Below are 27,080 nucleotides of genomic sequence, written 5' to 3' on the forward strand. Positions count from 1 at the left end.
TATATTTTAAAACAGCTTTTTAAAGAATCAATTTGGGCCCAGTGCAGCGGTGCACACCTATAATCCCAGCAGTTTGAGAGGCTGAGGCAGCACGATCTCAAGTTCAAGGCAAACCTCAGCAACTAGAGAGGCCCTGAGCAACTTAGCTAGACTCTGTCTCAAAATAAAGAATAAAAAAGACTTGAGATGTTGCTCAGTGTTTAAACACCCCTGGGTTCAATCTCTGGTGACAAAAGAAAAAAAAAAGTGATTTGGGCAAATTGGCAAACAAGAGGGAAATGTATTTGACAAGATAAAGAGTATAAAAGAAGGCCTTAGAGTATGACTCAGAGGGAACAGAGGGGTAGCACCTGATTGAGAAGGATACCCCATACCTAGAAATCGGCTGAGGTCAGGGTCCACAGGTGCAAGGCACAGGACATTTAGACATGATCCATTAGGAAGACAAAAAAAATATTGTGTGCGTACAATGCACTATGTACCTATCTAAATATTATACATATATGATATTAATCATTACTCTCTGTTACATATAATGTCCACTTAATCAGAATAACACATTTCTTAAATATCACGTGGAAAATGAATTAGTGCGATATTTCCTTAAATACTTGAAAATTCATATTAAGATGACCAAGAGTGTGAAGTCTACAAAGGTGTTCTTTCAATAGTGATCTTGCAGTATTAGGAATCATACATTCAGATGTCTAGTCTTCTGGGGAAAAAAAAAAATCAGCTCACGTTCATTTTTGGGATTTGTCTGACCACTGTTATTTTATCTTGAATTTTAACTATGAGTGCTCTTCATTCTCACAATTTCAATGAAACTTTTACAGCACACGTTTGACTGTGGTAAAGATCATAAACAAATGTTTAAAGATCTCTTTTCCTCTTTTCCTGATTAAAACTGTCTGAACAGCTCCTGCAATGGCTTTAAGAAAGTCCCTAAGGGGATGGATTTAGAAGTGATGACTGAAAGTTATAGGGAAACTTACTGTTTTTCCTGTACAAGGTAGAGAGCTTTATAGTTTTCAAAAATCACATTGTCTGCCAAAATGTTTGGTCCCACCTGTGTCCGTTTCAGCTTCTCCCTTCCCTCGCCCATGGTGATCCATCTTCACTTCTTGTAACTCTCCCCGCTTCACTAAATGAGAAGATTGGAAAAACCTGTTGTAGTTCATGTGTGCACCACATTCTACACTCCCTCACTCCTGCTCTCAAAGGCATACTCCTTTGAATGAAGGAACCAGAACCCAGTAGGCTTCCCACCCACTGGGAATTGTACCAAGACAGTCCAACGCTGCCATTTAAGGACGATTGCATCAAAGTCTAGAAACGTAGGATGAACAGGATCAATTTTACTCCTAACAGCTATCTAAATTTCCCAGGTTAGCCTACAGAGTTTTTGATTGTATCTTCAGGTTTTCTTTTTCTTAATTTTTTTTTAGATCATAAATGTAATAATGCCCACTCTAAGCACTCTGTATACACACACACACACACACACACACACACAGAGAGAGAATATTTGCCCTTTCAACGAAAGTGGAACCATACTGAACAATGAATGTATTATAGACAAACTTCTGAAGGAACAGATGGGCCGTTGGTCATTCATTCAACAAATATTTATTGAGGGTCTATTACATGCCATGCACTGACTTAAAAATCGGAAATTCACTGGAGAAGCAGAGGAGTCTCTGTTCATGAAATTTGTGTGTATTCTCAAGGGCGTAGTCAACACAAATGTAAACTAACAAGGCCATCTGAGACGGTGGCAAGTGTTATGAAGAAAACTAGAAAGAGTAACAGGAGGAGTGAATGACAGGGCAGTCTGACCAGGTGGCTGAGGGGATGTGTGTCTGGGGAAGTGGCATTTGAGCTGCAACCTGAGTAATGAGGTAGCAGCCCTGTGGGACTCACGGGAGGAACAGTCCAGGCAGCATGAAGAGTAACTGCAATGGCGAGACTGAAACAGCAGGGGTGTGTTAAATGGACAGATAGTCAGTATGGCTGCAGCTTCATGAACCTGAAAATGTAGGAGAGGGTGAGGCCAGAGAAGCAAGCAGGAGAGGTTGTGTTGGCCCCAAAGGTCACGCCAGATTTACTATTGCAGAGGTGGCATCATAAATCATACAGCAAAGAGAGAGATTGTTTGGTAAATGATGTTGGGACAACTGACTCTTTATATTGAAATATGCAAGATATTCCTGCCACATTATATGCAAAAATAAATTTCAGATGGACAACAATCTCCATATGATTAAAACAACAAAAGAAAAATTGGGAGAAAGTACTTGCAACTGATATGTGGAAAGAAGACACCAGACCCGCAATGGGTGATGAATTTGTGGTAATCAAGGCCATTAACCAAATAAGATGAGCCAAGGATATAAACAGGCAATTCACAGAAGAAAAAAGTGAATTGGACATAAAGATGAAAAGAGGATCAATCTTACTAACAATTGGGGAAATGAAAATGAAAACATAGTGAGATATACTTCACAGTCACTCAGGTTGGGAATAATTTAAATGTCCTGCAACATCAAGAGCTGATACCTCCTCTCTCATGAGCCACTGGTGGGTCCGGAAATTGTGGTTGCTTTGAAGTAATAAAATGGATGTGATCATATTCTTTGATCCAGTAACGTCATTTTTGGTCTGTTGCCAGAGAGAAACCCTTGTACATATGCAGATGATGATGGATATAAAGATACCTAGAGCTCATGTTTATAGTCATTGTAAAACTGAAAATGAACCTAATTTTGTTTTTGTTGTTGTTTTGTTTTTGGTACTGGGGATTGAAGCCACATCACTGGCCCTTTTTATTTTTTGAGAAAGGGTTTTGCTAAGTTGCTTAGGACCTTGCTAAATTGCTGAGGTGGGCTTTGAACTTGTGATCCTCCTGTCTCAGCTCCTCTGGCTGCTGAAATTACAGGCATGCACCACCATGCCTGCCTTAAATCTAAAGTTGTATATGTAAATGAAATGGATAAATAAAATTTAGGTGATTATTCAATGTGATTTAGTACTATATAGAAGTTATAAAGAATGAACTGAAGATGTCCATCTGTCTTTCCATCCATTCGTCCACCTACCCATCTATGTCATTATGTATTTGTCTTTGTATCTATCTAGCTAGCTATTCATGGACATCTCATCTCTCACAGATATAAAATTGAATGTAAAACACAAATATAGGCTGCTACATAAAGATAAGGTGATGCCTTATTTTCAGTTAAAAGGAATCCACAGCCAGGCGCTATGGGGCACACCTGTAATCCCAGTGGTTTGAGAGGCTGAGACAGGAGGATCCCAAGTTCAAAGCCAGCCCCACCAACAGTGAGGCGTTAGGCAGCTCACTGAGACCCTCTCTGTAAGTAAAATATAAGATAGGGCTGGGGGTGTAGCTCAGTGGCTGAGTGCCCCTGAGTTCAATTCCTGGTACTCCCCACCCCCCAAAAAAAGAATACACAAAAGAATACTCTATCAATTGTTGGAAAACCACAACTAAATCTGATCTACCTTCTGTTTTTGTACTGCCTATAAGCTAAGAATAGTTCTTATCTTTTTAAATGGATGAAAACGATTTTCAATAATAATAATATTTTAAAGAATAATATTTCATGACACGTGAAATTATATGATATTCAAATTTCTGTGCCCATAGATAAAATTCTATTGGAACACCACCACAATCATTCTTTTATATATTGCCTACGGGTTGCTGTTGCTATAACGACAGAATTGAGTAGTTATGACAAAGACCATAGAGATAGAATAAACTGAAACACTTATTATGTGGCTCTTGATGGAAAAAAAAATTTGTAGAGCCCTGATCTGTATTATCCATAGACATTATTTTTTAGATGGCCAGAATTCATGATGGTGGCAGCCTCTGAACGAGGAAGGAAATGGGGAAAAGGTGGTATGGGCATTAGATGGGACTGCTGCATTTGAAAAACTTCACAATCATCAGTTCTACACAGTGGGAACACGTGATTGCCATATTAAGTCCTTGTACTTTTCATACTTGAAAAAGAAAAAAATATATTTCATACACGTTATTCCGTACCAATGCATACAACTCTATTCGTACATGTTTTAACAGTAGGATAGTAATCCATTTTATAGACAGCAGAAATTTCTTTTTGAGTCCCTTATATATGTGCCTGTAAGTTCCAGTTTTTCATATTGCACACAGAACTGTAGTATGTTTCTATTATATCTTTGGGCATTAGTGTTGTATTTTAATTGAACAAAAATTTCAAGCAATTTCTCAATCAAAAGAAAAAAATTGCATTTAAAAATTTGATACATATTGTTTATGGACATTCCAAAACATTGCAATCAAGCTACTCTCTTAAAAATAAATATTATTAATCTTTTGCCAGACTGGTAGATGACAAGTGTTAAATCACTGTTATTTTAATTTGAGACATAAGATGTTTCCATGAATTTACAAGCTATCTAATTTATTTTCACCTGCAAAGCCTATCCAGGCCCTTAGAACTTTTTCTCTATAGAATGTTAGTCTTTCTGTATTGATTTTTGAGCTTTTTACATATTAAATATATTGATCTTCTCTTGAAAAAAAGACTCACTAGGATTTTCACTGTTTATTAACTTCATAAATAGTCTTATGCCACTAAGAAAACTTAGATTGCATTATGTAACTGTAAAATCTTTTTTCTAGCTTTAGACTTTGCTTTCTCTATCATTTATGATATATCAAGGAGAGACTCGCTTAGGTGATCAATGGTCCCTACCATCTCTCAGAGCCACTGGTCCATTCACGAATTCTGTGGAGGTGACAATGTCCTGGGATAACTTGAAGCTGGATCTGTCACCTGTGCCCATGAGCCTGCCTCCAGCTGCCACCAGAAAATAACAGCTTCTCTTTTTCCCTTTCCCCAAACCTCTCATGAGTTGCTCATTCAGCCTGAATCCCATTCATAAGAAATTCATGGAAATGTGTTTTCTAGACTTCTGGTCTTCACCATGCAGAGGAAAGCTTAGAAGGCTAGAAAGAGTGCTGCATATTGACATACATTACCTAGGGTTTTTTTTTTTTTTTTGTAAAGGTTAGATCAAATTAAATAAAAAACATCCCCCAGCTTCAAAAATTTATTGAGCACCAGTGAGCTAATGTGTCATGTTATTTAATATTAAAAATTCTTGTTCAGGAAAGAAAGGTTAAAAAAAGAAGAAGAAGAAATAACCACCTTCACCATTAAGCCAAATCTGTTTGAATTATTTGAAAAAATTTATAATGTTAGATTTAAAACCAGAAAATAATAGGACTTTTATTTATTTTTAATTTATTTTTAGCACTTAACCACTGAGCCACACCCCCAGTCCTTTTAATTTTTTTTTATTTTGATACGGGGTCTCAGTAAGTTGCTGAGGCTTGACTTGAACTTGTAATCCTCCTGCCTTAGGCGCCTAAGTCACTGGGATCATACGCAAGTGCTACCATGTCTGGCTTAGAATAGAACTTTTAAAAAGTGATTTATTGACTTTGAGAATCAATAAAAGCATGATATATCTAGATCAAAACTCATTTTAATAAATTGGGACCTGGGAGAGTGCTTTTTTTTTCTATTCTACTCCGTGGACAGGGTATGGAATTAATGAAGTCTATTCATTTGTATTCTTCATCCATAAAAATTTGTTGAAAAATAACCCACAGTTCATGCTTTCGATGAAGTCATTACAGAGTTCAACCTAAGTGGTAGAAAAGATGACTCAGGACTGCCCTGTAGAATAGCATCCTTGAATCCAGCAAAGCCAGGCCTACCTCAGAACTGGTGTCTTTTTTTTCCCTATAATTCCCTCCTTGCAGAAGCCTGCTTTTTTTAAAAGTTGCTTTGGGACCTCTTTTAACTGTGATTGGGTTTTTTGAGGTACCAGCCTTCTTTCCATGATTGTTTAGCAGTTTAGAAATTTCAAAGCCATGGTTATATTTTCTAACCCTCTGCTTAATCAAAGCTGCATTGACAATTTGATGAGGTGTCATTAATTTCATTTCTAAGTGCCACAAATCACTAGTAATAACTTATTATACTTGTGCATCTGTGAGCCTTTTCAATTCTTAGACCTAAGTTGAGTTTCCAGGTTTCTATTTAAAAGATAGAGGTTATGGACTTGTATTGTTATGAGATTTCTGGAATATGTGACTTCCCAGTATATAAAGAATTTCCAAGTTCATGTATCTCCTTTGGTCTTAGTGACTTATGGACCTCTATGGGAGGAGTGGGGGAAGGTATGCAGCCTCAATTTACAGAGGAAATTAAACTCCAAAAGATTAAGTGAATGGCCAATGGCTACCAGTTAGTGGTGGCAAGATCCTTTGGTTCTGAGTTCTACAACTGTCCAAGCTGCCTGGACACAAATAGAAATGTTTATGTTTTTCATTTTAGGCTATAAGGTATAAGATGCCCTTCTTCTTTGCCAGTGTGTGCACTTTTGGGTGAAGATATCCAGAGCTTGTTTTGTTTGTTTGTTTGATTGGTTGGTTGAATTTTTTTAATGTCCATATCAAAAGCATACAAATTTTAAGAAGGAAATTAATTATTTTCTACAAAGATATCAAAATATTGAGTATAGGGTAAGACTGAATATATATAAACTATTCTTTTAAAAAGTCTTTAAGCATACATATACACAGTTGAAGGTTTAATGACATTTATTTTGGCCTTATCTAATGGAGAGTCAAAAGTTCATTTTGTAATGTATTTATGATAGAATCAAGGAAGAAAAATAAAACACATATGAAAGGAGACATGTAAATAAGAGGACCTAGAACCAATTTTTTTTGTTTTGTTTTGTTTTGTTTTGTTTTTTTGTACCAGGGATTGAACTCAGGAGCCACTTAACCACTGAGCAACATCCTCAGCCCTTTTTTTTTTTTTTTTTTTTTTTTTTTGTATTTTATTTAGAGACAGGGTCTTGCTTAGTTGCTTAGGGCCTCACTAAATTGCTGAGGCTGGTCTTGAACTTGCAATCCTCTTTCCTCAGATTCCCAAGTGGCTGAGATTACAGGTGTGTCCCACCACACCCAGCTAGTACCAATGTCTTTAGAAACTCATCAACTATTATTGATGACACTCCTGTTAGAACAGTGCGGTTAGAACTGTGTGGGAAGTCAGTTGATTGGGGAAACAACAGTGAATAAAGATACTTGCCTTTGTTTAAGACTCGAAGTGGGTTATAATTGGGAAGAGTTTCTCCCCAGCTGATTCCTCTCATGAGGATCCCTGTGAAGTATGTGTAAAATTGTGTTGGAGTGTCATCTTCAGTGGCTGTGTGGACACATTACTCAGTTAAGAAACAAGACCTTGGCATCCTTGATGCTGGCTCCTGCTGTCCCATGCTGAGAAATTGTGTGCTTTTCAGACCAGAGAGAATCTTGTGATTTGGAATTCTTTAGAGCAGTTATAATCACTTGGTCTTCTTTCTGAAACAAATCAATAATAGAAGAGTAGATTCAAGACTGCCAGAGTCCACATTAAGTTTCAGGTATGGTCAGCTCTAAGATATAAAACATGAGAAAATATTTTTTTTTAAGTTGTGAATGTCATGTATGTATTTTCATTCTGTATTGATATAATGAAAGTCATCCTCTATCTTGGACTTAAAGAGAAATCACTCTTGTGTATGGAAATTAGTTTTTAGTATTTTTTAATTTAACAAACAAAATTATATATATTTACAGTGTACAACAAGGTATTTTGATATATGTATATACTGTGGAACAATTAAATCAAACTAACTAATCTATCCACCATCTAACACAGTTACTTTTTGGTTGTTGTTGAGGTGAAAACATTTACTATTCTCTTGGCAGTTTTCAAGTACACATTAAAATAACTGTTGTCACACACAGCACAATAGATTTCCAAAACTTATACTTCCTAACAAACTTTTCACGCATTGACCAACATCATTCTACTCTCAGCTTCTGTAATTTCAGCGTTTTTACCTTCCACACATAAGCAAGACCATGCACTATTTGTCTGTTTGTGCCTGGCTTATGTTATAATATACGTTAGTATAATGTACCTCCAGTTCATCCTTGTTGCCACAAATAACAGAATTCCCTTTCTTAAGGTTAATTAGCATCCCAAGTGTATATATGTCACATTTTCCTTATCCATTACTCCATTGGTGAACACTTAAGATGATTCCATATCTTGGCTGTTGTGAATATGTTGCGATGAGTGTGGAGTGTAGAGATCTCTTCAACATACTAATTGTATTTCCTTTGGATATGTACTCAGATGTGGGATTGCTTGAGCATGTGGTAGTTCTATTTTTTAACTTGAAGTATTTTAACTCCTCACTCCTATCCATAGGGTGGTACTAGTTTGCATTCCCATCGCCAATGTGCCATTATTCCCTTTCTCCACATCTTTGCCAGCATCTGTTGTCTTTAGTCTTTTTAGTAATAGCCATTCTTACTAAGGTGAGGTGATACCTCATTATAGTTCTAATTTGCATTTCCCCGATGATCAGTGTGATGTTGAGCATTTGTTCATATTCTTGTTCACCCTTTGCTTTTGAGAAATACCTATCCAGGTCCTTTGCTTAGATTATAACTGGATTATGTGTTTCTTGCTAATGAGCTCCTTGAATTCCTTATATATCTTAGGTATTAACCTTTATCACATGTATGGACGATGTGTATTTTCTTCCATTCCATAGGTTGTCTCTTTACTCTTGGTTGTTTTCTTTGCTCTATAGAAGCATTATAATTTGATGCAATCCCATTTGCCTATTTTTGCTTTTGTGGCCTCTGTTTTGGGGGGTGATGTCCAAAAAAGATTTGCCAAGACCCATATCAAAAAACTTTCCTCCCATGTTTTCTTTTACTAGTTTTACAGTATGAAATCTTCCAATTCAGTATTTAATCCATTTTGAGTTGATTTTTGTATATAGAGTAAGGTAAAGGTTTTTCCTGCATGTAGATATCCAGTTGTCCCAAGAGCACTTATTAAAGAGGCTATCCATTACCTATTGTGTGTTTTAGGCACCTTTGTTAAAGATTGGTTGATTTTAAGTTTTTGGATTTATTTATGGGCTCTCTATTCTATTCCATTGGTCCATGTGCCTGTTTTTATGTATTATGTTATTTTGATTACTGTAGCTTTGCAATATACTGTATTTTAAAGTCATGTAGTGTGATGCCTCCAGCTTTGTTCTCTTTGTTTAGGATTGCTTTGGCTATTTGGTGTTTTTTGTAAGTTCAATATGAATTTTACAATTGCTTTTCCTTTTTCTTTTGTTTGTTCTAATAGTTATACATGACAGCAGAATGCATTTCAATTCGTTGTACACAAATGGAGCACAACTTTTCATTTCTCTGGTTGTACATAATGTAGAGCACACCATATGTGCAGTCATACATGTACCCAGGGTAATGATGTTCATCTCATTCTACTATCTTTCCTGCCCCTGTGCCTCCTCCCCTACCCTCCTCCCCTTGGTCCAAAGTTTCTCCCTCCTGCCCCCTTTACTCCCCCACCCCCATTATGAATCATCATCCACTTATTGGAGAGAACATTTGGCCTTTAGGTTTTTGGAATTGGCTTGCTTCACTTAGCATGATACTCTCCAGCTCCATCCATTTACCTGCAAATGCCATAATTTTATTCTCTTTTAATGTTGAGTAATATTCCATTGTGTATATATACCACAGTTATTTTTATCCATTCATCTGTTGAAGGACATCTAGGTTGTTTTCACAGTTTAGCTATTTTAAATTGAGCTGCTTTGAACATTGATGTGGCTGTATCACTATAGTATGCTGATTTTAAGTCCTTTGGGTATAGACCAAAGAGTGGGATAGCTGGGTCAAATGGTGGTTCCATTGCAAGTTTTCTTAGGAATCTCTATACTGCTTTCCTCATTGAAATTTTAATAGGGATTGTATTAAATCTATAGATTGCTTTGGGTATCATGGCTATTTTTTAAATTTTGTTTATTCTAATTTGTTATGTATAACAGCAGAATGCAATTCAATTCATAGTACATATATACAGCACAATTTTTCATGTCTCTGATTGTACACAATGTAGTCACACCATTCATGTCTTCATATATGTACTTAGGGTAATGATGTCCATCTCATTCCACCTTTTTTCCTATTTCTATGCCCACTTCCTCCCCCTCTCTCCCCTTTGCCCTATCTAAAGTTCATTTATTCCTCCCACACTTTCCCCACCCCCATCCCCATGATGAGTCAGTCTCCTCAAATCAGAGAAAACATTCAGCCTTTGGTTTTGGAGGATTGGCTAATTTCACTTAGCATTATATTCTCCAACTCCATCCATTTACCTGCAAATGCCATGGTAATATTCTCTTTTAATGCTGAGTAAAATTCCATTATGTAATATACCATATTTTCTTTATCATGGCCATTTTAACAATATTTATTCTTTTCAATCCATGAACGAAAGTATACATTTCCATTTATTTTTGTCTTCCTCAGTTTCTTTCATCAGTGTTTCGTGGTCTTCAATGTATAGACCTTTCAGGTCTTCATTAAGTTTATTCCAAAGTATTTTTAATGCTATTTTGATGGGTTTGTTTTTCTTAACCTTATTTTCATATAGTTTATCGTTAGTGTATAGAAATGCTACTGATTTTGTATGTTAATTTTGCATTCTGCAATTTTACTGAATTCGGTTATTATTTCTAACATTTTTGGCAGTCTTTAGGATTTTGTGTATATAAGACTATGTTATCTAAAAACAGAGACAATTTAATTTCTTATTTTCTGATTTACATTCATTTTATTTCTCTTTTTTTTTGCCTAATTGCTCTGGTCAGGACTTCTAATACTATGTTGAATAGAAATGGCAATAGTGAGCATCCTTATCCTGTTCCTTCAACTTTTCATCATTGAGTATGATATTAATTATGGGCTTGTGATAAATGGCCTTTATTGTGTTGAGATATGGTCCTTTAATACCTAATATGTTGAAAGTTGAGTTGCTACAACAAAAGGATAAATATTGTCAAATGCTTTTTTCTGCACCTATTGAGATGATCATATGTTTTTTCTTTTATTCGATTGACATGATGTAGCATGTTTATTGTTTTGCATATATTGAAACTTTATCCCTTGCATCCTAGGGATAAATCTCACTTGATCATGGTGAATAGTCTTTTTAATGTGCTGTTTAATCTGGATTACTAGTATTTTGTTCAGAATTTTTTCATCTGTGTGCACCATGGATATTGGCCTATAATTTTCTTTTCTTGTAGTGTCCTTGTCTGATTTTGGTACCAGGGTAATGCTGGTCCTTGGAAATATTCTCTTCTCTTCAATTTTTTGGGGGGGAAAAGTTTAAAAAGGATCAGTATTAGTTCTTCTGGTATTTGAATGCACAAATTTATTACTGTGTATTTTAACTGGATGACAAATTTTACAAATTATTAATAATTGATATCCTCCTTGTCAGACAACAGAAAGATCAGAGTTAACGGAACCAAAGAACCTATAGAGTTTAAATCGAATCAGTGGTTTGGAGCAACAGTGAAAGCTCACAAAGGGAAAGTTGTGGTGAGTACAAATTTTGTGATTGTGGTATTGCTTTGGAATAACAGGTGCACAGAAATGTTGTAATGCTCATATTTAGAAAAAACCCATTTCCCAGGAACTTATTACACTCTCAAAGGTAAAGTATTGGCTTCTAAACAACTTTAGTGCTTAAAATTAAACAATGTAGTTCAATGTTCAAAACTATGGGAAATGAATCTTGTTTCCCAAAGGAGCAGTTAGATACTTTCACATATTTTAAAAATGACTAAGAAATATGAAAAACTAAGAGCTAATTATTCCGGAGAGTATCTTATTGATTAAGATTTAAAGATCTATCTAAAATCTGAACAGAAAAACAAGAGCTCTCCTCTAAGGATGTTAAACAATCTACTGCAGTTATCACTGATTCTTTTTCGAATAAAAGTCAAGCTTTCTTTAATATAAAAATGTTAGAAACTACTAACTACCTGATTTTGTGATTTCATTAATGCTTTTGTACTGAAAACTCTCAAATAGATATCTTTTAGTTTTAAACTGTTGTAACTATAATTCCTATTCTTATTGTTGATAAACAATAATACATGTCTAAGTTGTTGAGAAATAAGTAACCATTGAATTAATCTGAATTTTGGGGGGTTAGGGATTTTTTTTAACTTGTTGGCTTTAATTTCTCTTCAACAATAAAGCAAAAATTTTGGATTTTAGAATTTGTTTAAAGGTATTTGAATTATAGTTTATTAAGAATAAACATCTAAAGAATAAATACCTAAATTACAGTTTAGTGAGAATAAATATCTAAAAGTTTTATGTATTCTACGGCTAACCTCCCCAAAAAGATTTTTTACATAGAGGACATGCAAAATATATATAGGTTGTCTTCTTTAGTTAGAAATACAGCATTTACAATGCACTTTATAGTTTTTACATTTACATAGTTTTCTTCCAGAATTAATAAGTTCTTTTTATTCTTTAGTTATATATGGCTTATGAAAATTACTGAAAAACTAAGTCCATCCTAATAACTGTTGGGGATTCAAAATATCTTTTGGGTACTTTATTTTTTGGAGTCTTGAAATTTTCTCTGTAGCATATAATGGTTGCACATATATTCAATATTTCTAGAAACCTCCAAAACCATTGGAAATACAATATATAATATGTTCGTGATAAGAATGTTTTATTTTTGATATGGTTGCATTTTTTAAATTATGTGATGAAAAAGAGAATAGTGTAAAGTGTATTTCCAGTTAATCTTTTTTTTTGAGTGCCAAAACTTAGCAGAACGAAGAATTAAATTCTACCCTATGTAATACAATTATTAAAATTAATAACTAGCAATGTTCAATAATTAATTATACAAAATCTGCCTACAGAAAGATCATCTTTCTGGGCGAGGTGGCACATGCCTGTAATCCCAAGGGCTTGGGAGACTGAGATCAGAGGATCATAAGTTTTAAAAGCCAGTCTTAGCAAAAGCCAGGAGCTAAGCAACTGAGTGAGACCCTGTCTCTAAATAAAATACAAAATAGGGCTGGGGATGTGGTTCAGGGGTCAAGTGCCCCTGAGTTCAATCCTCAATAATCCCCCCCACAAAAAAAAGGATCATCTTGAATACCCAGGTATCATGGGTACACATTAGACTTGAATCAAAACCTAAACATATCATATAAGTGAAATTAAGCAGATATATAGAGAGATAATATCTATATCTATATTATCTATAGTAACCTTTTAGAATGGACATCGGGCAAGCACTAGATACTATCAGGCCTACAGGTGACTCTTTTCACTGTTCCAACTCCCCCTGTATTTCAACATTTATACCTTGCATTTATTATACCTTGAATTTATTAACCAAGTAACTGAGAGGGCCCTAAGACAAGGGCGCCTAGATGCCTTGGAGACTTTAGGGGCACTAGCAAGGCTTTATACTGTATAGGAAAGCAAAACTACACAGCTAAAGTTGTAGAAAGGATTGGCTTGAAAATATGGGTTGTCTCTGCTAAAAGTATGTATTGGACTAGATTATGAAGGATACATTTAAAAGCAGAAGATGACTTTAAAATCAGTATGTCTTCACTTCTCATTAGAAGATAGCCTAGTAGCTCCACCTTCTAGGATTCTGCACTTCTGTGTCCTTAGGGATGAGGCTTGGGCAATCAATTCAAGCTAGCAAAACAGAAGTCAAAAAAGCTGCCTATGTTTTGTACACATTTACTGCCTCTCTCATTCTTAGCAACATTAACGTTATTTAACTTAAAGAGGATTTCATTTCTATCCTTTTAAATATCATGCCCTTGTTAGAATCTAAATTCTGAAGAAAAAACCAGAGCATGTCATTTAAAAAAAAACACATTTTTCTTATTGATGTTTAAATTATTTTTTGTTGATAAAATTCCTAACATTGTGTGAGCTAATTCAAAGGCAAGTCCTAGAAGCAGCACCATAAGGAAGACTCTAATAAATGTCTTATTTTCTCCAGAGGAGCATTCTTAAAATTAGAAGAAGTGGATGAAGCATCAGATAAGTTTCTAATATGACAAATTTGTTATCATAAAAATAAAGATATAATAACTAGTACAAAATATTTTAATATTGTAAAAATATGTTTCAATTTCTATTTAGTGGGCATGCAATTTAATTTAATTTAACATGCATTTATTAAGAAACATCTACATGAAAAGCTTTGTGTTAAGTGCTGTTGGCAGTTTAATAAATTCCAAAAGAGGCTCCAGTGTGAGAGCCAGTGTATAACATGCACCCTTATATCAAATACCAATGATACATTATAACATTACAGGGGAAAGGGAGGAAGGTGTAGCTTATCGACAGCTTTGCAGGATGTCTTGCTGTGATGGGGAGGCCAGCGTTCAGAATTCTGCTGATCCTTTTCTATGTTTTTGGAAATTTCTAGGTGAGCTAGAAATAAGCATGTACACTCCTTTTCTAACCTTTTGGGTTTTTTCCTTGTTAGAATTGAGAGTGCATTTATGGAGTGACTTGGATAACTTGGCTCCTTCAAAAAGATTGTCTGTGGCCTTTAGAGTTTATCAGAATAAATTTCTCCATATCAAGGAGAATCAGATTGTTGAATTACTTTACATCCAATGTTATGCTTTGGAAATACTTATAGGTCATTAACATGTGCTTTTTAAAAAAATTGTAGATGGACAGCATGACTTTATTTGTGTATTTTTTTTTTTTTGATGTGGTGCTGAGGATGGAACCCACATGCAAGGCAAACACTCTGCCACTGAGCTACAGCCCCAGCCCCAACATGTGCTTTTTAAATGACTTTTTGATTACTTCTCATAAAATTGCTGAAACAGGCATAGGATGCTGTCTCTTGCCTTCAGTTTTACTGTGCATAAAAAAACAATAAGTGAAAATAAAGCCCAAAACACTGTGATAAGGAGGTAGTATGTCTAGATGGAAGTCATTATTTAAACATTCATAAGAAGCAACTATGGGATTCCACCAAACAGAGGTTTATAAACTTGTGTGCATCCTTTGATCATTAGCTGTCTTGTAGGCTCCATTTAAAAAAAAAAAGAAATGAAAAGAAAATACAAGTTATTTGCTTTTAGGAAGTAATTTTCTTTTGCCATGTTACTTTTTTTAAATTTAAAATTCTGTGGAGGAGGGAGTCATTCCTTTGTATGTTTAATGTTTGGCAGTCACTGTGTATTAATCTTAAAAAGCAGCTTGGCAAGTTTAATTAACTCTGTCAACCAAGGACTCACTAGGACTATGAAGGCAAATTAATTCAACTGATAATTTAGAATAGTATGTCCTAACTTTAGGTACACTAATTGAAAATTCGAGTCAAACTATTGTATAAAAAAACTACCTTGAGGAGAGAAGGGGGAAGTGCTGGGAAAAGATATTGACCAAATTTTATTGTTATATTGTGTGTATGTGCAAATGTGTGACAACAAATCCCATCAATATGTACAGCTATTATGCACCAATAAAAATGTGGGGAAAAATAAATAGAAAACTACATCAGAAATATTTTTACTGTCTTTGATGTTTCTTAGGCCTGTGCTCCTTTATATCATTGGAGAACTCTTAAACCAACACCAGAAAAAGACCCGGTTGGCACTTGCTACGTGGCAATTCAGAATTTCAGTGCCTATGCTGAGTACTCCCCTTGTCGGAACAGTAAGTTATTTGTATCCCTTGAAACTGAAATCTAGCTCAATGGCTTTTCTATGACAGATAGGAGTGCAGGTAAATTCAAAACACCAGTGGGGGCTGGGGTTATGGCTCAGTGGCAGAGTGCTCCCCTAGCACGGGCATGGACCGGGGTTCGATCCTCAGCACCCTTAAAAATAAAGGAATTGTGTTGTGTCCACCTACACCTAAAAAATAAATATTAAAAAAATACCAATGATACATTATAACATTACAGGGGAAAGGGAGGAAGGTGTAGATTATCGACAGCTTTGCAGGATGTCTTGCTGTGATGGGGAGGCCAGCGTTCAGAATTCTGCTGATCCTTTTCTATGTTTTTGGAAATTCAGTTATTAGATATTCCGCAGTAGAATTGATTTGTTCCCTGTTTTCGGTCTGAAACTGTCAGTTGCTGCTTAAATTTTACACAGTATTCTAAAGAGGGTGGCTGCCCACTCTGCTTGTTTATGGCAGGCACGGTGTTGGTCAGCTCAGGGTGTTGGGCCCAGTTCAGCATCAGCGTTCTGTCTGGCTTGTGTTCTCAGGGGCTGTTGCTTTGATTGACAGACACTTTTCTCCTTAAGGTGTTGCATTCCCCACAACCACCACTACCACCATTTTTTTCCCTCAGTGAAGACGCTGTACACTTAAGAGTCCAAATCTCCCCTGCAGTTCTAGAAATCTTCTAACAAAGCGTGTTTTAAAGGAAGCCTGTGAGTGCCACTTGGGGGACATTGCTGTATAATCCCTTTATTTTGTAGAATACCCAAGGACTCTGAGATGGCATGATGGGTGGATGGATTGACTGATCATCTGCTCAGTTTTTTGGGAACACCTCCATTTTCTAAGTGCCAAGTAGATTACTGGTTTTTGTAGATAAGCGACCAATGGTGTTTTTACTCTTATTCTTATTAATTCAGCAAATGACATTGATGGGGAAAAATGTCATTGGAAAGAACTTTCTAGAGACTGATTTCAGTATATGGTTTTTTAAAAAATCTCAATCCAGAGTTAGTTTAACTCCGAAAATTACAAGTGAATCTTCCTCATTTTGCATAAATATTTCTAAAATTCAAGATTATTGGGAACTTAGTGAGCCCCTGTTTCAAAATAAACAATAAAACCAGGCCCAGGGTACATGCCTGTGATCCCAGCAGCTTGGGAGGCTGAGGCAGGAGGATCACAAGTTCAATGCCAGCCTCAGCAAAAGTGAGGTGCTAGATAACTCAGTGAGACCCTGTCTCTAAATAAAATACAATTGGATTAAAAGAGAGGCCACTGAGTTTTACACCTGAAAGTGGAATTTATTTTTAACTCTGATGGGTTTTGATGAGGAAAATGATTTTCTAAATGTCAGCTAAATAAATAATCTGTGGAATAAGGACTTCATTTTAAACAGCTATATGGAGGGTTCTTTGTGAATAACAAGATTTCATTATTTATTCATTCAACACATTTATCGAACACATTAGCACTACCCATTCTACAGTTAGGGGATACATCAAAGAATAAGAGAAAACAAACCCCTGTGTCCAAGGAACTGACACTTCAGTGGGAGAGATAGAGAACAAACAACAAACATATCAATAAATAAATTCAAATATCATATCAGGTAGAGAAAAATGCCTTGAAACAGCAAGGCAAGAGAGAGAGGCTGACCCAGGCCTGGAGGGACAGGTAGAAGGGGGCTCCTTAGACAGGACCATAGGGAGAAATTCTTTTAGCAAGTGGCAGTTGGGATGGTGAGGGGAGGAATTTCCCAGGAACAGGCCATAGTCAAGAAGAGGCTAGCGTGGCTCACCTTCCACTCAGGTGCTTGGTTCCTGGGTTTGGTAAGAGGTCAGTGTTGTTAAGAACAAAAGATTCAATGCTGAACTTGTTTTATCATTGCTTATACCTATCCATAGCACATTTTTCATGATGGCTACAGATGCTTCCCCAAATTACACATTTTTTTTTTTTGTAATTAAAAGCTGAGCCTATCTTTACATGCCTTTTGCCTTGAAGACACGTCTTATTCCTCCAGCTGACATCAAGGGTGATCACTTGTAAAACCTGTCCTTACTTCTTGTTCTGTCCCTTTGCCTGAGTGCCCATGTGATGTGAGAGCTCATACAGCCCATAGAATCTATTCTTGTGGGGCACAAGTTTCAGTGTGAGGTTGAAGCATTATTTAAATATAAATTACACACACTCACATCTTGAGCTTCTTTATGGTGCCAATTTATTTATTCTTTATTTTCCTAAATAGAAGAGTAGTGGAACAAAGGCAAAAATGGAGTTCAGGCTGAGTCGCAGAATAGCCAAGTAAATGGCCAAGAATTTTTTGGACTCTGATACAACCCAGTCTTCACATCCTCAGGGGCCCTCTATTCCTACTTGTACTTCTTCCTCTTTTAATCATCCAAAGAGCAGACTTCCTGTCATGGCTAAGAAATTCACAGTTCATTAACACAAAGCCAGCTTGTTCATGAGCATATGGTCAATATCACAGAACAGGAACATCAGCAATATTATTTTCAAAAGAGAATTTAAAGAATCACTTCTGTTCATTCCGCACCACAAACCCACTCCGCAACTGTGAGCAATGTGGGAACTAACCTGTTCATTCATATGGATGTCACATCTTCAGCCCTAACGGTTGTTCATGATTCAGGTGAGGAGAGTTGACACACACTCTGGATGCCAAAAACTAGTAGCAAATGAACAGCATCCGTTCTCACATTCCTGAGTTCACTGGGACGTAATTATAAAGTTCAGAGACATTCTGAAATTCCAGGAAGAAGGATGCCTTCAGCTCTTCCAATAAATCATAATTCAACAAGAAAAGAGAAATGGCTTTGTGGACGAAAGAACTTCACAAGCTACTCCAGTTGCCATTCAAAATAAACATTTGAAGTTGGTTATTTTCTCAATGAATTTTTTAAAAAAATTAGTGTTTTCTCTTCATCTTTTTCAGTTTCTTGTTTTAAAGCAAAATAGCTTCCAAGAATGATCATGTTCCTTTCCTGTTGAATATTTGATAATATTAAAAAGAATAGTTGACTTTTTTAAAAAAGGTTTGTGCCTTCCAATGTAAAAAAGAAACAAAAGGGAAACCAGTAGAGGAAGAGGATCAGGTAAGGGAGTGAGGTAGGAAAAAGAGGTACTAGGGAATGAAATGGACCATATTTTGTAAACGTGTGAATATGTCATAGTGAGTCCCACTATTATGTATAATTCTAATGAAAAAGAAAAAGATTTATGCATTTAAGAATACATTTCTTAAACATATTGAGATTAACACATGTAGATTCACATAGTAGTGTATCATGCATGCACATATATTTCTAGATGTGTATGAATATTTACACCCATGACTTTCTAGAAAGCCAGTACCCAGAGGTTATACAGATGAACTTTTATGGAACTTAATAAAATTCATAGCCATATGCCACAAAATATGATTATAAAAGGAGGTAAGAGGATTTGGGGTTGTGGCTCAGTGGTAGAGCACTCACCTAGCATGGGTGAGGCACTGGGTTCGATCCTCAGCACCACATAAAGATAAATAAATAAAGGTATTGTGTCCATCTATAACTAAAAAATATTTTTTAAAAAAAGAAGGAAAGAATTTTGTCACAATATGTTGTATATAGTAGATAACTTTAAAATGTAAAAAAAATAAATAAATTAAAAAAAGAGGGAGAGCATCTGGAGAAACTGATGATGACAGTACTAAAACTAGCTAAGTACTGACCAAAGGCAGGGGGTGGGGAAATGGAAGATATTCTAGGAAAAGCTGGAAGGACAATATGCATTTCAGAAAGCATCTAGAACAGGCACACATCCAACCTGTGAGTGTTTCCTGTGATGATGTGTATTTGTTTCCTTTCCTGCCCTCTCATTTCAGTTTTCATTCTGGAATATTCTTGATAAAAAACAAGTAATTAATAGCATGTTCATATCTAGCACTACACACACACACACACACACACACACACACACACATTCTTTTTTGGTAGTGGGGGATTGAACTCAGGAGCACTCGACCACTGAGCCACATTCCCAGCCCTATTTTGTATTTTATTTAGAGACAGAGCCTCACTAAGTTGCTTGGCACCTTGCTTTTGCTGAGGCTAGCTTTAAACTTTCCATCCTCCTGCCTCTCCCAAGCTGCTGGGATTATAGGTGTGTGCCACCACACCTGGCCCATATCTAGCTATGTTAACTATTAAGATTTCCCCTAGTTAACTACATGTTAGCTATAATTCAAGCATTTTATGAGCAGTACATTTCTAATCTTAATGCCATAAAGACTTCTGGTAATAAAATTATTGGAATCCTTCTATTGGTCTGTGTATAATTTACGTAAGTGTACAGTGAGATATTTTTGGACATTCTGTTAGTGAATAACACTGAATACAAAACAACCATTCCTAGAGAGTGTTCTCTTTCATGAACATCAGCATTGAAGTGTCCCTGTGAGAGTGATTGCAATCAGAAATGGAATTTGCCAATTTACCTAACAATAGAAAAATTTTAAGGTTGGTTCCTAATGAAAAGCACAGAAATGGAAATTCTTTTTGGTGTTCCCCCGGCAGAAAGCAAGAACACAGGTGATCTTTCTCCAGGCATTCCTGTTGGGAATGGCAGATGTATGAGAAGGAGCAGGCAAAGATGAGAGGTTACTTTCACAAGGGCAATTAGAAAGATAGTCTAAAGGTGGAGATTTTATTTCTTCCAATGAACATGATTTGTAAAACCCAATTGAACTCTGTTTCTTTTGCTGTATTCCCTAAATGTAGAAGAGTCAGTACTCTAGGTGAGCAGTAGATCCAAAAAGATATTATTCCTATTGCTCTTACTATAAATCACAATGATGTTTAGAATCAGAAAATATGTGGAACATATTTAATAAATTACTTGGAATGAATTTTTAAAATGAAGCACATATTAATTATTTTACGTTTAGAAATATATAGGAAAAACAACAAAATATCTGGAATTGGTTATTAAAATATATCTTAGAAATGATGATGTTATAACCCTTATATATCTTGATCCTTCCAGGCAATGCGGATCCTGAAGGCCAAGGTTACTGCCAAGCAGGATTTAGTCTGGATTTTTATAAGGTGAATTTTTTTGGCCTTGCACTCTCTAATATTTCATGTGGTTTGTTGCTGTTTAACCCTCTTTCCCTCCCATGCCCCTCAACAATAGCAACAACCAATGAACCTTTAGGTACCTATGTATCCATGTCTGGCAATATAAGATTATTTTTCCATTCACTCTTTATTTGTATTAAGGAATCTATGCACATAACAATTTACTGATAAAACCATGTATAATGACATGTATAGGAATACCGGGAAAAGCAATCATCTTCTTTCCTATTCCCTGTAGCCATTGTTTTTAAATGAAAATCTCAAAAACTCAGGGAAAAAAATATATTTCTAAAATGATCAGAAGAATCTATAAATTATTTAATCTCTTAGCTGGGACTGATTGATTTGGTTAAATATGAAAATTCACAAATCCTTTTACAAAATTAAAAACACAGATGTCTAGTACTAGTACTTGAGGACAGATATTCTAGGGTTTTGAAATAGAAATACAGTAGAAATTTTTCATCAACATATGTTGTTTGACTGCTGTTCAATGTATTTTATGTCATGGCTTTATTGTTTTGTGTTAATTTTTCCCCCACTGGGATTTACAGATTTAGGGTACCAAAAGTGCGACTGTATGCAGTTGAAAATATATTTATATTTTTTAGTCTGGAGAGTTTGCTTTCTTTCCTGAGAAGGGGTTAGGCTTGCAGATATATGTGAAAATAAAGCAGGCATTACTGTGGCCTTGAAAAAAAAATAAGGACATAATTTTCCTTTTATTATCAAGGCTTTTCCAAAGACCATGCCTGCTAAATCGTACAGCATTAAACAGGCAGATGTTTTGTTTACCAGAGGCAGTGCCAAGAAACTGAATTTATATATTCTCAAGGGAGGAAGTTCAACTTACCTGAGTCATATTACCACTCTTTAATCACATACTAAATATTGAAAGGAAATTAAAAGAGGAAAGAAAATGACCTGCAGGCCTCTGATACAAGGACCTCTTTGAAAAATTGTTTTTTAATGAGAACAAATTGTTAGAGCAGTGCTTATTATCAATGATTTATCGCTCTGAAAGTTTCTCAGTGTTTCTTTTCCAATTGTTGTTTCTGTTGCTGCTTCTGTTTTGTAGAATGGAGACCTCATTGTAGGAGGACCTGGAAGTTTTTACTGGCAAGGTATGTTCTGTTAGCAGAGGAGAAAAGCACATTTGTTGTTACTAATAAGGAGTCAAATGTTGACTTTTTATTACATTAATATTTTATCCTTAGTCATAGTTTCTTGAATAAAGCATCGCTTCAATTTGTACTCTTATATAGAAATGCTATTTTAAAAAATTCTTGCAACTTAAGAATTAATTTCTTCCCCAAGAATTTATTGACGCTGTGCCAGGTTTTGTGTTAGATGCTAGGAATATAATAATGGGTGAAAACAGATATGGTTTTACCTTCACATAACTGGGGAAAGATACAGGCATCAATTGAATAGTAACATGAGTACCTAAGAAACTCTGATCATGATACACATGAAGAAGTAAAGTGATGTCATGCTGGGGCCATAAAAATGCAGGAGGCTTTTCCAGGGTGGCTGCAAATAGGTGAGCTTTGTATTCTGCTTACTGGTTGACAGGGAGCTGGAATACAGATTGTAATCTACTTAAGGGCCACCAACTCAGGTGCAAACCCAGAATGTACCCAAATAGGATGACTTCCTCTAATTCTTTTTTTTTTTTTTTGGTACTGGGTATTAAACCTAGGGGTGCCTAACCACTGTACCACATCCCCATTTCTTTTTATTTTTTAGTTTGAGACAAGATCTCACTAAATTTCTTAGGCCCTCATTAGGTTACTACTTAGGATTTTTAAAAGGACAGTAGGAGCTATGTATGGAGTGGCAGGCCAAGGTAAACAGCATTGTCACTGTCCTACAAACAAGACTCCACTGGTGGATTTAAAGAGTATAAATGGATGGGTTCAGCTGGAGTAGGAAGGTGATATTTGTCCTCAGAACAATGGGAAAGTGCTGGGGGAGTTCATGGCATACTATTATCAAATTCCTGTTTTAACACCATCACGATGGCAGTGATCTGGAAAGCTGATTGGAAGTTGGCCGAAGTGTAATATTATCAAACTAGTCATAAGGTTGTTACAAAGTTATAAGCTAATTAAAAGTTTTTAAAGTCAACTAGCTATAGGTTTCAGGTAAACATGTTTGCTCCTTAAGAATAGAGATATACAGATTGAAAAGGAGGAAAAATTTTCCAGGCATGGTTGTGTACACCTGAAATCAGGAAGCTAAGGCAGGAGGATGGCATGTTTAAGGCCTGCCTCAGCAACTTAGTGAGGCCCTTAGCAACTTAATGAGACAGTGTCTCAAAATTAAAAAAAAAAAAAAATTAAAAAGGGCTGGAGATGTGGTTCTGTGGTTGAATGCCCCTGAGTTCAAATGTTACCAAAAAAAAAGGAAAAAAAAATGCATGTCAAGAATATGTTACTGACTTAAATCATTTGGGTACCACTCACTGAGTTAGAGAACAATGGAGAAAACAGATTTAGAATGAGCTGGAAAGAGAAGGTGTTGAATTTGCTTTTGGTTATGTTGACTATAGAAATGTTGGGCTGTCCAAGGTTTTTCACTTAAGTATTTAGGTATCAAGGCTTAAGTTCTAGGAACATATCTTGGAGTGAAAGATAAACTTATGTTATTTGCATACTGGTGATAATTGAAGCCATGGATAAGAATGAGATGTCTAACAAGAGAATACAGAGAATTTAGATAAAATCTTGGCCATAAAGTTCAGGATAAAGTTAGAGTAGAATGTGAGACAGATGAACAACTGAGGAAGGATTGTTTTAAATGGAAGAGACTGGATAATATTTAAAAGCCAATGAGAAAGGTCCAGGAAGATGAATTTATGATAAAAATTTATATAAAATTACTCTTAAGTTTAATTCATACACATTAATTATGAATATCAAATAATTGACATCTTGGTCTTTAAAGATTATTTTGCAAACTGAAAAACATATTTTGCAAGAGAGGGACATAAAATAAAATTTATGTTTATTTTTAAAAGATTGTCTTCTAATTCACTTGGTTAATTTTGCATAATCCATTCCTCTGTCTAAATTGGGAAAATGTTTGATACAAATGATTTGCTATAAATTAGCTCTGGCAAGGGCATATAGAAGCATTTGTCTGAGATATAGAATTTAAAAATTCATACAGGTTTAAGATTATGTTTATAGACCCAGCTGAAGGAAAAAAGCAAAGGCAGTATGTATGTGGGAGGGAAAGAAGTTTATAGAGCTTTAATTAAAAGAAAATTGGCAAATTCTACAGATATTGTTCCAAAATTCATGTGTAAACACCAATGTCTAATATCAGTCATTTCGGTCCCAGTGACTTGGAAATATTTATGACGTGGTTTGATGGTTTTATTCTTTCTTCCCCTCCCCTTTTTTTGGGGGGGTTGAACTTCAAACAGAAAAATTGTGGGAATTTTATGTGTGAGTTTCTCAAGAACAATTTGGCTTCAAAATTGATGTTAAATATTAGTCTTTTGAAAGCATTCCTCCACTTTCCTTCCAAGGAGCTCATGAGTACACTTCTGCCCTAGATGTCCATAAAAGATGTGGAATGCAAAGCAACTATAGTGGAAAATTACTATCTTTTAGATAATCATGTACTCCAATACAACCATATTTCAAGACTTTCAAGTGTGACTTTATTTGGAAGAGATTAGCAAAACTTCTTATCATATCAATATTTGTGGCCATGGGTTCCTTTATTGCTAAATTTCTGGATCTCACTGAACCTAGCTCCTTCCTTCTGTCATAATTTTATTCTCAATATATTTTAGCATAAAAAGTAAATGACTCACTGATCATGTAATTTCTTCCTTTAACTTAACTGATATGTTTACAATCTATTGAATATTACTTATACTCAAACTAAATTATTTATTTAGATTTACTGTACATCTATACTTTGCAAGATTACAAAATTTTATTAAAATGACAAAGGAGACCTTGGTTGTCATGTCAGATATCCTTCTAGCAAAATCATGTGACCTTAGAGAATGCATTTAAGGGCTCTGAGCCTCATCTTCCCCTTTTCTAAGAAGCTATATAAGGCTAGATGATTTCAAAGTCTCCTTCTAGCTAAAATATTCTAGAATAAGAAATTTAATTATATAAATTGAAGGCAAAGGGAGTATATATGCTGGAAGCAACAGAAAGACATAAAATGTTCATGTCTGGTCTTCTGTGCAGCTATAATCAACTCTACCTTTCAGTTCTAGTGGCAGGCAGGAAAATTTATCATCAAGAATGCAAGTAATTCCATGGTAACTTTCTTTTTTTCAAATTATTAGTTGTTCAAAACATTACATAGCTCTTGACATATCATATTTCATACATTTGATTCAAGTGGGTTATGAACTCCATGGATGAACTTCAAGGATCGTGTGTGGTTCTGGGTCTGCTGAGGGCCTGCCTCTTGCATTCATTCAGTTAACATATTCATTTGTCTAAAAACAGGTCAAGTGATCACTGCCAGTATCGCAGACATTATTGCAAATTACTCATTCAAGGATATTCTGAGGAAACTGGCTGGAGAAAAGCAGACCGAAGTGGCTCCAGCTTCCTACGATGATAGTTACCTTGGTGAGATCCACTGCTCAAGACATTTTTTTTTCTTGAAAGAAAAGCAGATTAAATATAGATGTTTATTTGATTCCATACTTATTTGATGTCATTTGTCAACTTCTTTAAGTTTCCTTCCTTAGCTTTTCTCTTTAAATACAACTACTTTTTTTTAGTCATGTTATAAACTTGCATAACTTGAGAAGCTATTTTGTTTGTTTTTGAGCAGCTCTTCTGTAGGATCCATAACAATCTTCTGCATATAAAATACTTGGCTGATAGTAGACACCATGTATTTGCAGGGCTGCCACCAATGTTACAGGGGCAACAATGGTTGCTGAGCCACTGTCCAGATCAGCAACAAGAGACTTTCCAGCTGCTCGAATATTCTCAAACTTTATCATATGAAAACAACACAATATCATTTCATCACTACTCTTTCCTACCTTTGGTATCCCAGTGGTGTTTTATTTGCTTGATAAATTTGAAAAAAAAAAATTTAAATGGTAGTTATGTTTTGTAGGAACAGCTAGCACCTCCTCTTTGAGCTAAGTGAAATTTCTGAAAAGTAATTACTAAAGGAATTAGGAAGCATGCTTTGTTAATGATCAAAAGTAGCAAAACTTGACAAAAAGGTTATCTTTAAGAGTATCTGCCTAATCATGATGAATCAGCAGCTCTTAAAATGCAACAGCTGCCATTTACACATACAGATTGATTATGAAGTGTTCATGTTTTGAAAATTGACCTCAGAATTTGATTATTTTTTGCCAGTTTCTACATAATGTTGGTAGTAATAACTATTGTGTATCTAGGACTTAGTATGAAAGTATTCATAGTAATGAGATTACTTTTCCTCTTTATTGAACCACAAGCTTTTATTTCATAATGTTGATAAAGATTTCTAAATAAAGGAGTACTGTAGTTTTTTTTTTTTTTCATTTCTTTCTAGATATATCTCATTTAATCTGATTACAGTTTGTTTCTTTTCTTTTAAAACAGGATACTCAGTTGCTGCTGGGGAATTCACTGGAGACTCTCAGCAAGGTGAGAGACATCATTGAACTTAAGTCATTTTAAAAGCTAACCTGGCATTAAAAGTCCTTTTATAAATATGTTTTCTTTGCTAAATACAATATAGATAAATAGAATCCCAAATACATATGATAATATTTTGCAGAAAATATATACATATTTGGTGCAGCATTTTCCATCACAACAAATTTCATAGGAATTGATATAAACCTTAAGAAATAAAAATTAGGGCAGTCATGTTATGAATGAAAAACGTACAGATGGTTAAATGAATTAGACAATAGCCATGCCATTACCAACAGACCAAATTTGAGAAACGAAGATCCCTCTTTTTAATTTAACTTCTAAGATCTCATATTGTAGATGTCCAAAACTACACTCCCCACCTGACTCCTATGCCTCATGCCAACTTTACTTCTCTCTTTCCCTTTGGACATGTGCAGTCCCAAAATAACAGCACAAACTAATGCCTGTTCTCCTGTGTGACAAGCATCTGCCTGCCTTCTACCCTTTCCTTTCCTTTGGCTGTTGTGTCTGTTTTCAGTCCTCTCAGTCTGTATCCATCCCCACCTTCCAGTGGCC

The 27,080-nt window shown here is 35.4% G+C and overlaps 1 protein-coding gene across 1 annotated transcript in view; it reads left to right on the top strand.

Annotated features, from left to right (window-relative positions):
* Itga8 (integrin subunit alpha 8) overlaps nucleotides 1–27,080 on the top strand; it is a 168,056-nt gene that overhangs the window by 16,404 nt on the left and 124,572 nt on the right. The window contains exons 3-8 of the mRNA XM_076873117.1: nucleotides 11,469–11,569; nucleotides 15,589–15,712; nucleotides 20,777–20,838; nucleotides 21,950–21,995; nucleotides 25,359–25,484; nucleotides 26,466–26,510. Coding sequence (XP_076729232.1) covers nucleotides 11,469–11,569; nucleotides 15,589–15,712; nucleotides 20,777–20,838; nucleotides 21,950–21,995; nucleotides 25,359–25,484; nucleotides 26,466–26,510 — 504 coding nt within the window. The remainder of the gene's footprint in view (nucleotides 1–11,468; nucleotides 11,570–15,588; nucleotides 15,713–20,776; nucleotides 20,839–21,949; nucleotides 21,996–25,358; nucleotides 25,485–26,465; nucleotides 26,511–27,080) is intronic.

This window comes from Callospermophilus lateralis, chromosome 13 (assembly GCF_048772815.1).
Source record: "Callospermophilus lateralis isolate mCalLat2 chromosome 13, mCalLat2.hap1, whole genome shotgun sequence".
Lineage (NCBI taxonomy): Eukaryota > Metazoa > Chordata > Mammalia > Rodentia > Sciuridae > Callospermophilus > Callospermophilus lateralis.